This window comes from Mirounga angustirostris, unplaced genomic scaffold, assembly GCF_029215605.1.
Source record: "Mirounga angustirostris isolate CCGP_5_RB_7025 unplaced genomic scaffold, mMirAng1.0.hap1 SCAF_2, whole genome shotgun sequence".
NCBI lineage: Eukaryota > Metazoa > Chordata > Mammalia > Carnivora > Phocidae > Mirounga > Mirounga angustirostris.
In genome coordinates this window covers 121865034-121881005 of record NW_026991710.1, presented here as the reverse complement: position 1 = coordinate 121881005, position 15972 = coordinate 121865034, and the positions used below count along the sequence as shown (strand labels likewise).

Here is a 15972-nt window from a genome sequence, read left to right as displayed (position 1 = left end):
CACCCAGGCACCCCTGAGTTTTTGCTTTTTAATTTACATCACAGCACATATAACAGGCAGAAAAAAATGTCTCCATTAGAATAAAGAGAATTCAGCAAAGTTGTTGGAAAAAAAAGCAAGTGCCGTCCTAGCCAAGATCAACTCTAACAAAATATAACTTTTTCAATAAAAACCAACCAGTTATCTAGACATCAAAGAACTTCATGGAGGAAACTTAAAGAAAAACACCTAAATAAGTTTAGAAAAAATGTAAGTCAATCCTTCCCAGAAGAAACCAATGAAATTCCAAAAGAAATTTCCAGGGTTATTTTTCAAAGAATTTGACAAGGTAATCTTAAAGAATATAATACAGAAATCACAAAAACATAATGTTGAATGAATATAAGTTGTAGAAGGATGTTCCAGTATCATTAATACTTCTAAACATATGATATTACATGTTGTCATAGATTCACACAAGCAAGTATGTATGTATACGTACATAATAACAGTATAAAAACACGCATGGGAATGACATCAAATTTTAACCAAAAAATTCAGAATAGTTACTGAAGGGAAAGAACAGGACCAGAGAGGCATAAACTAGAGTTTCAGTTTTATTTGTAATCTTTTATGTCTTAAATTGAGTGTATACAAAGATGTTTATTACATTATTCCCTAGTCTTTAAACTTTTTGTAGGTCTTAAATAGTCCATAAAAAAAATAAAAACAGAATGCCTTTTATTTGAGAACCACATTAGTACATGATTTAGCACAGTAGTTCCTAACACCAGTTCAACAGCTACTCGACACCATCTGAAGTATTTGTTAAAAACACAGACTATCAGGCTGAGCTAGAATCAGAATTTCTGGGAGGGGACCATGTGATTCTAATGCACAGCCTCATTTGGGAACCCCTGGTAACCACAAGCTATTAATAACTAATCCATCAACAAAATGGGTTCCAATCTGACAATGAGATATTTAAGTGCTTAAGATTGCCTAATTACTTTCCAATTGATGTAACGGTCTAGAATGTGGATTCTCATATGAGGGCAAAACCATACAAATTTTAATGTATATCCTTTACTGTAACCCCGCCCCCCAAAAAAGGTCATATATGTAAAAACTCCGAATATCCTATAAGGTAATAGTATCTAATGATTCCACAGCAGAACATAATTCCTTCATACCCTCCACAGGGAGCAAAATTCCACCAGAGGTGATAAAAGATGCTCCCCTTAAAAATAAAAGATGCTCCCCTTAAAAAAAAGTACAAGTCATTGGCAATTGCACTAAAGATGTATTTCCCTCAAGCATGTAGATGGTAACCCCATGTTTCTTTCTTTTTTGAATTTTCTTCTTTTGTAATTAAAATCACAGCTAAGTTAGAGAAATGCATGGAACCAATGAGAAACATAAAAGATAAATTTAGAAAGAAAACTATTTATTTATAGTTAGAGGTGTTAGTATTGCTATGACAATTTTGCCCTGCTCCTAAGAAATAAAATTAACTAGAGACGACTAAGGTGTTAGAATGTGGAAAACCTTCAAGGGCTGACATATTTTCCCCTAATACTTAAAAAAATCACAACTAAAAATATGGAAAGGGATGATTTTCATATTTTAAACAATACAAATCTGCTAAGCACATCAATATAAAAGGACTCACTCATATGTAGAACACAAGGAATAGTGCAGAGGACCACAGGGGAAGGGAGGGAAAATTGAATGGGAAGAAATCAGAGAGGGAGACAAACCATGAGAGACTCTGGACTCCGGGAACCAAACTGAGGGTTACAGAAGGGAGGGGGTGGGAGGATGGGGTAACAGGATGATGGGTATTAAGAAGGGCACTGATGATGAGCACTGGGTGTTATACACAACTAATGAATCATTGAACACTACACCAAAAACTAATGATGTACTATATGTTGGCTAACAGAACATAAAAAAAAAAAAGCTCACTTACCAGGGCTTTCTACACGCTTATAGTGGTAGGGATTGATGCACACCTCCTTCTGCTTGGAACCAAAAGGAAACTCACAGCATTCCAGTGGTTTTAGTTCATGGTGGCTCTGAAGATCAGGCCAGCGCCACACACGGCAGTAAATGACATGAGGCAGTCCCTTCCGGTGGGAAACTTGCAGCCTGCCATCCAGAGAGCGGGGAATGGTGACACAGTTACTTGGCTGCCCCGGGCAGCTCAAGGCCTTTTCCAGTTCCTCCATGGCACCTTTCTTTTTCTTCAGTTTTTTCACCAAAGCATCAACAGCTTTCTCTGCCCATTTTTCTTCTTCATCACCCTGTTTCCACCCAAGGAGTCTCTTCACAGCTGGACTTGTGAAGGAAAATAAACTTGTCACATTCATAATGAATGCACTAGTTATAGACTCCTTGTGTGTGGTGAAATAAAGAAGTCTCCAAATGCAAAAGGACAACAGAAGAGATTTCACTTTATTTACATAGGATTCTCTTTAGCTTCTTGGTTTTGAGATCCCGAAAAGGAGAAATTACCATTCCTAGTGTTTTAAAAGTAATCCAAAGTCAGCACCTAGAAAAGAAAAAAGGGAAAAAAAAAGTTTAAAATAATTGCTACCACAAAACTACCATTCATTAAACAACTGCAATGTGCCAGGTACTATTTTAAGTAATTTTCTGTATTATGATACTCTATGTGCTGAATTATGACTCCCCCTAAAATTCACATTGAAGCCATAACCTCCCATGTGACTGTATTTGGAGATGAGATTATGAGAGTGGGGCCATAACTTGGTAAGATCAGCGGTGTTATAAGAGGAAGGGCCCCCCACGATGCACACATACTGCAGAAGGGCTAGGTGAGGACAGAGAGAGAAGGCAGCCTACGAGCAAGCCTGGGACAGAGCCCTCACCAGAAACCAAACGGGTGGGAACCCTGATCTTGGGACTTACAGCCTCCAGAACTGTGAGAATAAATTTCTGTTGTTTAAGCCACCCAGTCTGAGATATTTTGTTGTGGCAGCCCAAGCTAACACTCAGTATTTAGTTTACTTAGTCTTTTCCGTGAGGTAATACAATCACTCCCTTTTACAGAAGAACAAACTGAGACAGAGTTTAAAAAGTAGTATGTTACTTGTTCTGAGATAGAAGCAGTAGAAACTTCAGTGCACATAAGTCCAAGTCCTCAACAGATACTGTAATGTTTCATTCTTAGATTCATTTATAGGCTCTAAAAATGTGTTTCAAAACATACCTCAATCAACAAAAACTGAAAGCAACAGGAAAAAAAAAATAGTAATCTTAACATCTGTTTTTGGTTTGCTCCTCAAGTATCTCTTACGATAAAAGGAAAAATAGTTATACATATACTGTGTAAACATTACAACATTTTAGGGTATTTATTCAGTAAACAAGCCAGTGCCTATGGGATATAGGGCAAGTAAGGTAAGAAATTTATTTGTTTTTTATTGATATGAAAGGAATGGAGGACATGAACACATACTGTACCAAATTCTTTTGTCCAGTTGTCTCATTTAAACCTTCCAGTTACTCCTCACCAGACAAAAACAGAGAAGATGAGAGACCTTCAAGAGGATAACTGCACAAACTCCAGGTAAGATGCAGTAGAACATGTATCACATCAACCTCGTCCCAAAAATCACTATAAAAACTAATAAAATATAAACAAACAAAAAAGCCCCACTTTAATTTTAAAGATATCAAAGAGCAACCAAGGTCCTCAGGACTAGAGAGGCCAAGATGCTGAGAACAGAAAAGCAATGAAATGTGAGCTGAACATTCTTTCCTGCTCTTCTTCTCAAGGCACTTCCCAATGCCTGTGCTATAACTAGCAAGGAGACTGGTAGCCAAGCTGCAGGAGGCTCAAGAAGCAAGCAAAGATTTCAGTGGCCTCATAGGGTGGAGGAGATCAAACAAGCAAACTGTAGTGGAGGGCCTGTGGAGAAGGAGGCTCTCAGTTGAGACGGCAAAGCGGTATGCTCTAGTGTAAGGGCAAAAATGAAATGGACCAGTTTTTATACTGAAACACAGCCTGAAATCTTTTTTTTTTTTTTAAATCATCTTAATACTAGACTGGATCAAGGTAATGGGAAACGAAGAGAAAAAACTGTTGCAGAGGCAATATTTGTAGATACTAGCCAAGGATTTTCCAAAACTGACAACAAACAACTAGATACAGATCCATGAAGCTCTACAAATCCCAAGAAGGATAAATACAAAGAAATCCACAAGGTTTGATGTGCCCTCTCACACAAAAATCGCTGAAAACCTATGACAAAAATCTTTAGAAAGACACATTACTCTCAAATAAGTACAATAAGGCTGATAGCTGACATTCCAACAGAAACAATGGAAATAAGACCATCCTTAGTGTGCCAAATGTAAACAAATAACTGGCAACTCAGAATTCTATACTTAGTGGAAAAATCATGCAAAAGTGATTGTAAAATAAATGTGTTTTCCAACATACGAAATCTGAGAAAAATTCCTTCCAGTAGGAATCTGTGAGGCAAAAGGAAAAAGATCCCAGAAAGCAGCAAGGAATGGCAGGAAAGAATGAAGAGCTCCAGAAAGGTAAATAAAAGTAAGTCTAACTGGCAACTCAGAATTCTATACTTAGTGGAAAAATCATGCAAAAGTGATTGTAAAATAAATGTGTTTTCCAACATACGAAATCTGAGAAAAATTCCTTCCAGTAGGAATCTGTGAGGCAAAAGGAAAAAGATCCCAGAAAGAAGCAAGGAATGGCAGGAAAGAATGAAGAGCTCCAGAAAGGTAAATAAAAGTAAGTCTAAATGATACTGACTTTACAAAACAATTACAGGAATCTCTTGTGGTTATTTAAAAAATAGAATTAAAATGCATGACCAAAAAAAAAAAGCAGAAAGGGGCAAATAAAATTAGTGTTCTAAGGTCCCCGTATTACCCAGCAGGCTGTGATAAAGCATTGAATTATTATTGATAAAGTCTTGTCATAATAAAAAACTACTGAAAGAGAGGCACCTGGGTGTCTCAGTTGGTTAAGAGTCTGGACTCTTAATTTTGGCTCGGGTCATGATCTCAGGGTAGTGAGATCAAGCCCTGCTTCAGGCTCTGCGCTCAGTGGGGGCGGTCTGCTTCCCTCCCTCTTCTTCTCCCTCTGTCCCTCCCCACCACGTGCATGTGTACACTAATTCTCTCTAAAATAAATAAATCTTTTAAAAAAATAATAAAAAGGTAATAGAGAAGTTAAAAAATATGGAATTATTTTTTAAAATATGATTAACCCAAAGAATGTAAGAGAGAGAAAAAAAAGCAAAGAGATGGGACAAATAGAAAACAATAAGATTTAGATCTAATCCCAAAAGAATCATTAATTATTTAAATATAAACATATTAAATATGCAAGTAAAAGATCGGCAGGGATGGATGGGGAGCACCACTTAACTACCGTACTTACAAGAGACACACATTACACACAAACGACAGAGAAAAGCTGAAAGAAAAAGGATGGAAAAAGATAGACTATGCATACTCTAACCAAAAAAGCTGCCATAACTATCTAATCAAACAAAACAGACTTCAAAATAAGAAGCTTCACCAGAGATTAAAAAAGGGACATTTCATAATGTTAAGAGTTGATCCACCATGGATATAGCATAATCCCAAATCTTCACGTAACAACAGTATCAAAATATATAAAGCAGAAACTGACAAGTAAAATGACAGACAAAACCACAATCTTAGTGGGAGATTAAAATACTGTCATTTTACTTGTCAGTTTCTGCTTTATAGTAGTAGTCCGCATGTCTGTGTTCCCCACTACAGAAAGGTGACTGAGGAATTCCATCTTACTACTCTTCCTGTCTTTAGAGCCCAGCACTGTACCTGGCACACAGCAGATCCTCAATAAATGTTTAATGAATAATTTAGCTCCCTGAAGAAATCAGAAGGCCAAATGTGGAACTTCAACTTTATTCAATAAAATATGAATTAATATTACTAAATATACCTATCATTAAATGGGCTGTAAGGAGGCCATTGTTTCCTTTCTTAAAGAGTTTTATCCCAATTTACCAGTCCTTTTGAAGTTGGCATTATTTTCATTTAACAGAAAAGGAAAGAAAACACAGCTGGGCCACTATCAAAAGCCATACTCGGTCAGAGTGTACCTACTGAAGTAATCATTTACTTTCAGGTTAGCTTTGCAAAAGAACAAGAAGGACGACTTCTCTCTAGTCTTCTGGTAACAAATGACAAAGAGAATACATTTCTTCTTACTCTATATGGCCTTTTCTTCTACTCCAATAACTGCTTTTTTATATTTTAGCCAATGATCTTCGAAGAGAAGGGACTGAGTTTCTATCAAAATCATCTGGGGCTGTTTCAAACTCTGTCAGTGATGGGCTAGTTGTACAAGGCAAGTATACTTGGGGGGAGGGTAGGGGATGAGATTAAGAACCACCATTTCAGAGCCTCGTTTTTACTATTCAAATTGACATTCATTCAACAAAGCTGTACTGAGTGCCTGCTGAGCGCTTGGCACTGTGCTATACACAGGGGACAAGGGCAAAAATGTCTATCTCCTGAAGGGGCTCACAAGCTAAGGGGAGAGCCAGGGGGTACACAACTAACTCTCACCGGGGCAAGTCGGTATCCCTGCATGCTAACGCCAAAGGATGGGGCTGAGAAGGTTAGGCCAAGTGTTAGGGCCTCCTCCAGAAGGAATGTGTGACTGTACCAAGGTCGACCATGAGCACAGGAATAGAAGGGGAGGCCCACATACTATGCATTTGCCCATCATGAACTAACTATAACACTGTATGATAAAAGCTCTAAGGCAATTATAAACAATAATATATAAAAGAAAAAGAACAATGAATTCCACGGATTTCAGGAAGTTTTCCCAAAAAGGTAATATCGGACAGGTCTTACAGGATAAGTAGAATTTTACGAAACAACAGAGCTAACATTTTGAAATATCACTGCATGACAGACACTGCTCCAAGCACCTTCTATCTCCTAACTAGTTTAAGCTTTGCAACAAACTCTCTGAGCAAACACTATCATTTCCCCCGTTCTACAGGTAAGGAAAGTGAAATATGGAAAGGTTCAGTCATCTGTCCAAAGTTTACATACACAGCTGTATGCCAGAATCAGGGTTGGAACCCATCTTGTCTGGCTCTAGAACCTCAATTTTTTAACCACTTGTTTCAATTGCTAGTTCTCACAGACACAAGATAGAAATGCTGGGGTTCAAGGTGGCTGGTGAGGACACAAGGCTGCTAAGGGCAGGTGCAAGACTATGAGGGCCGGTGATGCATCTTACCCTGCAGACGAGTGGAAGGTTTTATATCAGAGCCCTACTGCGATTAGCTCTATGATTCAGAAAGACAGTTCATGTGTTAGCCTCAGTACAGGAAGCCTTCTCCAAAAAGAGAACAAAAAACTCTAAACACTGTAGGAGTCAGCTGGAGGATGCATGTCCTGATGCCACTCACAAAAACGAGTGGCTAGATCACAAAACTTTACGTATAAATGTGCGTAGATGAAACAAAATGCAGGCCAATGACTAATTTCTGCCTATTTGAGTTAGGCATTTTTTTTTTATATACAAGTCAAACAAGCCACCTACCTCCCCATCAGGAACTCAAATGAGTCCATGATACTATGGCCTTGGCAAGACAACTCATTTTTTTCTGCCCCTTTTTGTACTTCCTGCTTTAGTTTATGTCAAAAGCTAAGTGGCCTTATCAGTTTAAAGTGCAAAATAAAAACATGAGTCAGCAAACAGAGATTTCCTTCCCTCTTCTCCAAATACAAACATTTCACACTGACACACACACACATACACACACACACACAGCATTCATCTAGTAAAGAACCCCCCAGAAGCCTTAAAAATACTATCTTTTGTTCCAGCAACTTCACTTTTAGAAACTTACTCTAAGGAAAGATTCTGAACTAGAAAGGTAAAACGTTTTTGCACAAAGATTTTCATCAAAGCATTATCTACTTTCGGGGAAAAAGAGTAAGATCCAATAACTGGAAAACAGGTAAGCTACGGTACAATCCACTCAATAGAATATTATGTAGCCCTTAAAAAATTATGTTCATAAAAGCTATGTAATAACTTGGAAAAAACCTTAAGCACAACATAAAATGGTATATACAGCATGAACAACTACGTAAACATACCAAAATATTAACAGTGGCTGGGTTTGGAAGGTTAGTAATATCTCTCTCCTACTTTTCTAAACTTTTCAAACACTTAATGAAAAACTTTAACTTCTGAATTTTAAAAAAGCCTCTATATGCAAGTATTTGCAAATTACAAAAAACAAAAATCAATTTCATGAAGTCAAGCTACATACAACCTCTACTTCTAAAGTCTAAAGACTTAGAGCGTGATCTGATTTTGGAAGTAATAGAAATACAGTTTAAAGCAGGGTTCTAAATTCGGAACTTTTCCATATGGAGTCTTCCCTATGGGAAGGATTTCTATTAGCCCTGCCAGAGGCCAAACAAGAAAAATACTCTTATAATACTCCGTTTGACTAGGCTATTTAATTTTGCAACCTATGTGCTATTCCTTAATGTTAAAAGGAAAAAAAGCGAAAAATTTTAAAATACCTTTAACTGCTGTGTGACTTGCTTTATATTTAAAGGAAACCTAATTAGCCAATTGCACAACAATGGACATTTTCTTCATCCTGGCCTCGTCAAGTAAAGAAACATATAATTATCCAACTGTGTGAATAAAAACAAAATACACTATCTGGTGTTCAATACTTTTCAGATCCCAGACTCCCACAGAGAGTTTTATTTATTTATTTACTTATTTTTTTTAAAGATTTTTTTTTTAATTTATATATTTGACAGAGAGAGACACAGCGAGAGAGGGAACACAAGCAGGGGGAGTGGGAGAGGGAGAAGCAGGCTCCCCGCAGAGCAGGGAGCCCGATGCGGGGCTCGATCCCAGGACCCTGGGATCATGACCTGAGCCGAAGGCAGGCGCTTAACGACTGAGCCACCCAGGCGCCCCCCACAGAGAGTTTTAAAAGAATTATTCTAATTGTATCTGAAAATACATTTTAAAAAAGGGCAGAGAGAGGGTAGCTGCCAAGTGGTACAAACCAAGTACCATTATAAACTGATGGAGAGAGGAGACAGATCAGAACCAAATTAAATGCCCTCTGTAGCTTCAACCAGTTGGTTTATAATTCTTGCACTGGCATGGAATTCAATGAAGTAGACAAAATAAATGACTCCATTAAATATTGAGGGAATAAATTATTCAATAAAATAAATATAAAATATAGGCTCCAAAAAGTGACTGGGGGAAAAAAAAAATCAAAGACTCCTAGTACCTTAAAAAAATAACGGACAGAAGATAAATGGTCTATTGTCAATGAAGCAAGCAACTCACTTTTTTTTCACTTCTTGTTCTTTGGTTCATTACTCTGTCTTAACTCTAATGGTAAAACAGCATGGCATAGAGATCAAAAGAATCAAGAAACTAAATGCACAGGGTATTGATTAACTTCACTTTGGAACTGTTTAACAGCTGGGTAAGTTATTTAAGGAAAAAAGACAACTTTGCAAAAATTAATCTTCCTATAAAAATGTTTGAACCATTTTTTAGGAAACAAGTATTTCCAAGTAACAAAATAAACTGTGCATGTTTCCTGACTTATATCACTACACTAGCTTTCTTCTTAAACAGATGATCTTGTGAATAAGCAGGAAAAGTAAGACATGAGCACCCAAAGAAGAGCTACACTGACTGGGGCTACCGAGACATCATAAGCCGACTATGGGATTTTTGTAATGCAATAGTTTTTTATATCTAAAATGTTTCAACATATACCAACATACACCATGGAGATGTAAAATACCACAGAGATGTGTTGTATAAAGCAACTGGTGGCAATACTGGTACTATGGAAAGGTATGTGTCATCTATCCTAACATCCAAGTTTCAATAGGATTCAAGGTGTGATAAGAACCCTTGCCTCCTCTGAGATGCCTGGCTAAAGTAAAACATCAAAAAGGGCCGAAAAGTGAACATGCCAGTGGATCTCTAATGTAACTTTTCATTACTCCATTTTTTTTTAGCCTACTTGATGTCATCTGGGTACCCAAGTCAACTGCATACTTTTACCAAAGGCAGAATTGCCAAAACAGATCATGATTCTCAAGAAGAATAAAACAAAGATAAACTAAAAATTCCTGACACTCACAGAAACCACAGAATCACAGAAGAAGAGTAGACACTACCGATTAGGGTTAAAAATGCTTAAAAAGATGAAGGCTGCAGCAAAGAAAAATATTCCAGAGATTCAATGCCAGTAAACATTATAAAACATAAAGAGCAATCCTCATTAAGCCAAGAATTACAAGGAGCTTTGCTGGTTAAGAGTAAGATGGAGAATTCACAAAATGGCAGGAGAAGGGGGTGGGGGGAGATCATAACCATATTCATTAGACCTAAGTAAAATTAGGCTATGGAGTCAAGTCCTGAAGAACAGGGATCTTCTAAACTTTTGCTAAAACTAAATTACTTAGTACTTAAAAGGGGAACAGCAGACAATCCACATGGTGGCTTAGGAACGCTGAAGCAGAAGCAGCACATACACTCACATCTGCAGGTGGAAAAGCAATCCCAGGAACAGTACCTGTGAAAAACAGTAACGAACACAGGCAGAGACAGTACTCTGGAACAAGTAAAATACAGCCATAAGCGGTATCAACTCTGAACAGTTCCCAACAAAAGCACGGAAGACTATCATACAGTTCCTTAAGGAAAGTGATACATCTTTATCCACTCTTAAAGCAGACAGGGAAAAAAAATGCTTAAATGTGCAACGCAAGTATAATGCCATTACAAGGAATATCAGAACAGAGAGAGGGTTTCTCTAGCCATCTCGGGCTCAGACAAATACCTCAAAGTTACAGTGCTCTATGATTTGGTTTCAACAAATAATCTGTTCAAATGTTTCATCCCCCCCGTTACTCCAATTAGGAACTAACTTCATTTTGAGATATTTGAATTGCAGGAGAAAACAGGTGAAGTGCCTCTGCATTTTTTTCCTGTTTTAAAATAGCAGTTAGCCCTTGACTTTCAATTTCAAACAGGTCAAATGTAGCTAAATAAAACTCACCACCAACCAAAACAAGGGGGAAAAAAAACCCTAGAACAAGAAAATGAGGATGAATAAAATCTTTCTCCAACCTTTACAGATTTGAAAGCACTTTTTAAACCACCCACTTCGCTGCCGGGAAGTTCGGCCAAAAGGAACTCTACTTCAACTGAGTCCTCAGAAAACGCAAGTGTATTTAAACAAATTCCTACACAAGAAAGTGCTATGAAGATTCGCCGGAGATCATAGAAGAAATCTGCTGGTCTTAGATCAAAGCAGCAGCAAAGTCCCACCATTACAAACACCCAGAAGTCAAATTTCACGTTACTCAGTCTCTTGTTATTAAGCCTTGTTATTGTTACTTCCAAACATTTCCCAACTTTCTAAACGTGTAATTAAATGACACAGAATAGTTTGCCATTTTTTCAGAGATTAATGTTCCAGATCTGGGGTAATGGGGGAGGAGTGAAGATAGGAGGGAGGATAAGCTCTTGAAAGCCTATTTTTAGTAGTAATGTAATTACGCAGTACTACCACCTTAAAAACACGTGCGCTAACAGCCAGTTTCCCGGTCTTGCAGGTGTGACATGACTAGCAAGGACTGCAGTGAGGTCTCTCAACAGTGTCAACCGAGTGGGAAACTCTGGAATCAAAAAGGAAAGGAGTAGCAACACGTAGACTTTGAATAGCAGCTTCCCACTTACCACTTGTAAGGTCACTGCAAGCTGTGATTTCGGCCAGATAATTTCGAAAGCAGCATCCCTTTGATGAAAATGAAGCATGGAATTTATGGATGTCGCAATTACTTGAGACTCTAAAGAGGACAGGGCTCTAGTTTACATATTTAGGTGTGCCAAGTACACTATTCAATATATCTTCCACTGTGTTAGAAAATTCTTGAAGACGAGAATGCTCTCTGGTTCTGTTCTGGATACACAAGTCCTTCCATCCTGACAAACCTAGGCTGCTTATGGGACAACTGGTTGATTTTCCCTAGTCACAGAGACTCCCCAGAGGATAGCAAGTGTCGGCTGTGTTTTGTTTCATGAGATGATTACTTGTTAAGTAGGCTGAAGGCACTTAGAAGTTTTCTTACTGTCCTCAACTTCAACAAACAATTCTGGCTTATTTGTACATCTCCTCGCCACTTCTTTAATCCCACTGAATCCCTGTTCTCAAATTCATGCTTGTAACGGAAGACTACTCTTCAGTTCATGGTAGCCTTTCAAGATATCCAGGTCCTAATTACCTCACCCTGATAAATGTCCTCTGCATTCACCTCAACTCAAGACTGGACAGTCATTTGGCCTTCAAGTGCTCACTCCTCAAACACAGGAGGATTGAAGACCAGAGGCATTTTAAACTTTAATTTTGTTGAGTACAAGAAGAAAAACTCTACCATAGTTGTCTCTTGGAAAAAAGAAAAATACTCTCTTTGGGTCACTGTTAATGTAGAATAGCAATTTCACAGACTGCAAAGAATGCTAAATGTGGTAAATTCCCACAAGTAGTCAGTTATGAATGAGTCATCACTAACAAATGAACAAAATTATTCTAATTGCATTATTACCTTATGTAAGTATTATACTGGTTGTTTTTACAAACATTATCTTACTGATTTCTACAGCAATCCTTCAAGCTATATATCATTACCTCAATTTTACTAATAAACCTGAGAAGCAGAGGTCAAGTAATTTTCTCAAGACCATATTCTAATAAGTGGTAGATCTACATTTTAAACAGATAATACACAGAACAGGTGCTAGAGTCCATTAATCAGGTTTAAAAAAAAGTAATTCAAACTCCAAATTCACAGATGAAAATGGAGTAGGCTAGAGAGGAAAAAAACTGCCCTATTTTAAAAAAAATCCTGCTGTATTTCATTTTTTGGAACATATTTCTCCTTCCCCACTGATCTCACAGGTGCTGTTTATGACAATAAACACACATCTGTAGGGGTGAGCTGACACACACAAGGCAGGACAGCCTGAACCCTCTCCCTATATTTAGACCTTCTGCTCAGCTCTTAATTGAATAATTTAATCAGGACCCTCTAGAAGGGAAACACATCCATATTCATCACAGGCATCAAAGGAAACATCTTTACAAGTTATATCCTTTTACAAACCAACATATGGTCTCACGCCATTCTCCCAATTGTTGAACTCCTCCTCTGGGAAGAGCATGGAATTTTATTTCTTTTTATCACTTGAAAAAATCACTTCCCTCCTAATTCAGTAAAACTGGGTGGAGGCCACTTCCTTCACAGGTGAGAGAAATAAAACTTGTTGATCTGTCATTGTCAGGAATTTTCAAGTTAACTATTTATTCTATGTACTTTCAAAATAGAAACAAAAGGCAGACTCAGTCCAAAATAAGAAATCAGGGCACATGTCCCACACTTTTAAATAAAACCCCTACAATTTTTCTGTCACTGTAAGATGTTTCTAAATGAGAAAACAAGGGCCCTTCCCTCGGAGTGAAAAGAGGTAGGCTGAAATGGTAGCTTCCACTTAGAAGCTGTACTCTGAACAAAACACCGCTCTGAGCTTCAATGTGCTTTTCCACAAAACTTTGATTCCATCACCTATCCTGCTGGATTGTTAACGAGGCTCAAATATGAACATGCAAAACGGATTTGAAAATTACAACATGCCAAAAAATGTAATATATTTTATTAACACAACAGCTTCACAAATAAGGAACTTAATTTGAATACTTTGTACATACAAAAAACCGAAGTTTCTGTCCTAGTTTTGTCTGTTCCGTGAAGTTCTAACTTTATAAGACATAAAGAAGGGGGGGGCGGGAAGGAGGGAAAAGCGCTGGGGACCTGGCACTGAACAAAAGAGACCAAAAGCATATTTTTAAAAGTCTGTGCCTTCATGAGACCTACATTCCAGTGGTCAGGGAAGGCCTCACGAGGAGGGTGCTATTTGAACAGAAGCCTAGAAAGGTGACAGGCTGAGCCATGTGGACAAGTGGGGCAGCACACTGCTGCAGGGGGAACGAGGCAAGGGGCAGGCAGGAGAGCGGAGGTGGGCCAGGTTTCGGGGGCAGACCCACGGGGAGCCGACCCACGGACTTCCCAGCCTGCACTCTGAACTGAGCTGGGCACCACGGGGGAGATGTGAGCAGAGCTTGACAGGATGACCACGGGTTGGCCCCCTGAAAGAATAGAAGTCGGAAGCAGTAGGAATGGTGACAGCTGGTTGTGGTAATGGCAGCAAGAGCGAGGGAGACCAATTAGGAAGCTACGGCCATTGTTGTGGTTGGAGAGGGTCAAAGGTTTGGATCAGTGTGGCCCAACAGTCAGATCCTGGATATATTCTGAAGGGAGGGCCATGAACAAATAACACTTTATTGCTGAAGTAAATAAAGAAAATAATTAACCATAAAGCTGGAGAAATCGGTTTAATTTTTAGACATGCAAAATCCCGTATTATGGAACTATGAGGCGGAGTCTCTGAGGTGGGGTCAAAGGTCACTGGAGAAGCAGTCCAAGAATTATCACAGGAGCAGGAGGGAGGGAGTAACGACTGGTAGCTAAAATCTCGTAGGAATGAGGGTGAATGATGGGGGCCGGGGCAGTAAAGCACTAACAAGGAAGGAAAGTGAGAGGTGAAATCTGACATGATATTCAAAGCTGGGTGTTTCTATGGAGGACGGAAGAATGGTGTGGCGGTGGCAACGAACAGGGCCCCCGCTTCCAGGCACCATGGGCCTCGGGTTATGAGAGAGAACGGCCACGCCTTAAGACAGCTGCAAGGGAAGCAACATCCTCAGATGAACATACACAAGCATATTCATGTTCTAAATAACCCAGATGTCCAACAATAATGGAGTGATGAAATCAATTAGGGTACATCCGACCATGATGTAACTGTTAAAAGGGAAAAAAACCAGACAGACTTTTATGTCTAACAGGGAAAGAAAACCAGACCGTAACTGTTCAGTTAGAAAGAAGTTGCAGACCAGTATATACAGTATGGCTCCATTTCAAAAACACAAAGAGAAACAAAACCCGTAGATATATAACATAGGTACATTTTTAAAGGCCTGGAAGGAAATGCACAAAACCAAGTAAGTGATTCCCTCTAGGAGTGAGCTGGAAGGAGGGGAGTGCAGAACATTTTTTACTTATAACCAATTACTATTTTCAATTTTAAAACCCAATAAAAACAAATAAAAACTGAAGAGGGTAACATTTATTCTACATCACTCTGTAAGACAGTATTTTGACCAAGAGGTGGCAAGATTTATCTTTTTATAAAGAAAAAATAATTGACAGTGTTTCTGCACAGAGTGGAAATATCACTGCAGTGGGATTTTTTTTTTTTAATTTTTTTTTTTTTTAAGATTTTATTTATTTGCGAGAGAGAGAATGAGAGACAGAGAGCATGAGAGGGAGGAGGGTCAGAGGGAGAAGCAGACTCCGTGCTGAGCAGGGAGCCTGATGTGGGACTCGATCCCGGGACTCCAGGATCATGACCTAAGCCGAAGGCAGTCGCTTAACCAACTGAGCCACCCAGGCGCCCCTGCAGTGGGATTTTTAAGAGAAATCTATTCCTGTATACAGAGTTGGAATATATGACTTAATTCCGGGTGAAGAGGTGAGCGGGAATGCACTTTTTTATTAAGCAAGTCAGCCACATCATCAAAAAATTTGATTTTACAAAATGCATATTATAACAAAAAATAATTTTCTTCCCATTCTAGCCCCTTAGTCCCCTTTCCATTAACAATTCAAATATCCTTCAAACTTTTCAATGCATGAATTTCTTACCCCAAAAAAGTTTTGTATTACTCAAAAATCTTCAAAAGCAATTTGGTCCTTCACTTTTCCAGCATATAAATCTGTTACTCGGAA

General features: G+C 38.5%; 1 protein-coding gene across 14 annotated transcripts in view; it reads right to left on the bottom strand.

Annotated features, from left to right (window-relative positions):
- The window catches only part of SMAD1 (SMAD family member 1), a 74469-nt gene that overhangs the window by 42262 nt on the left and 16235 nt on the right, over window positions 1-15972 (bottom strand). For all 14 annotated transcript variants that reach the window (XM_064585109.1, XM_054508727.2, XM_064585113.1 and 11 more), the window contains one exon: window positions 1952-2533. In XM_064585109.1, the coding sequence (XP_064441179.1) occupies window positions 1952-2351 (400 nt within the window). In that variant the 5' untranslated portion in view covers window positions 2352-2533. The remainder of the gene's footprint in view (window positions 1-1951; window positions 2534-15972) is intronic.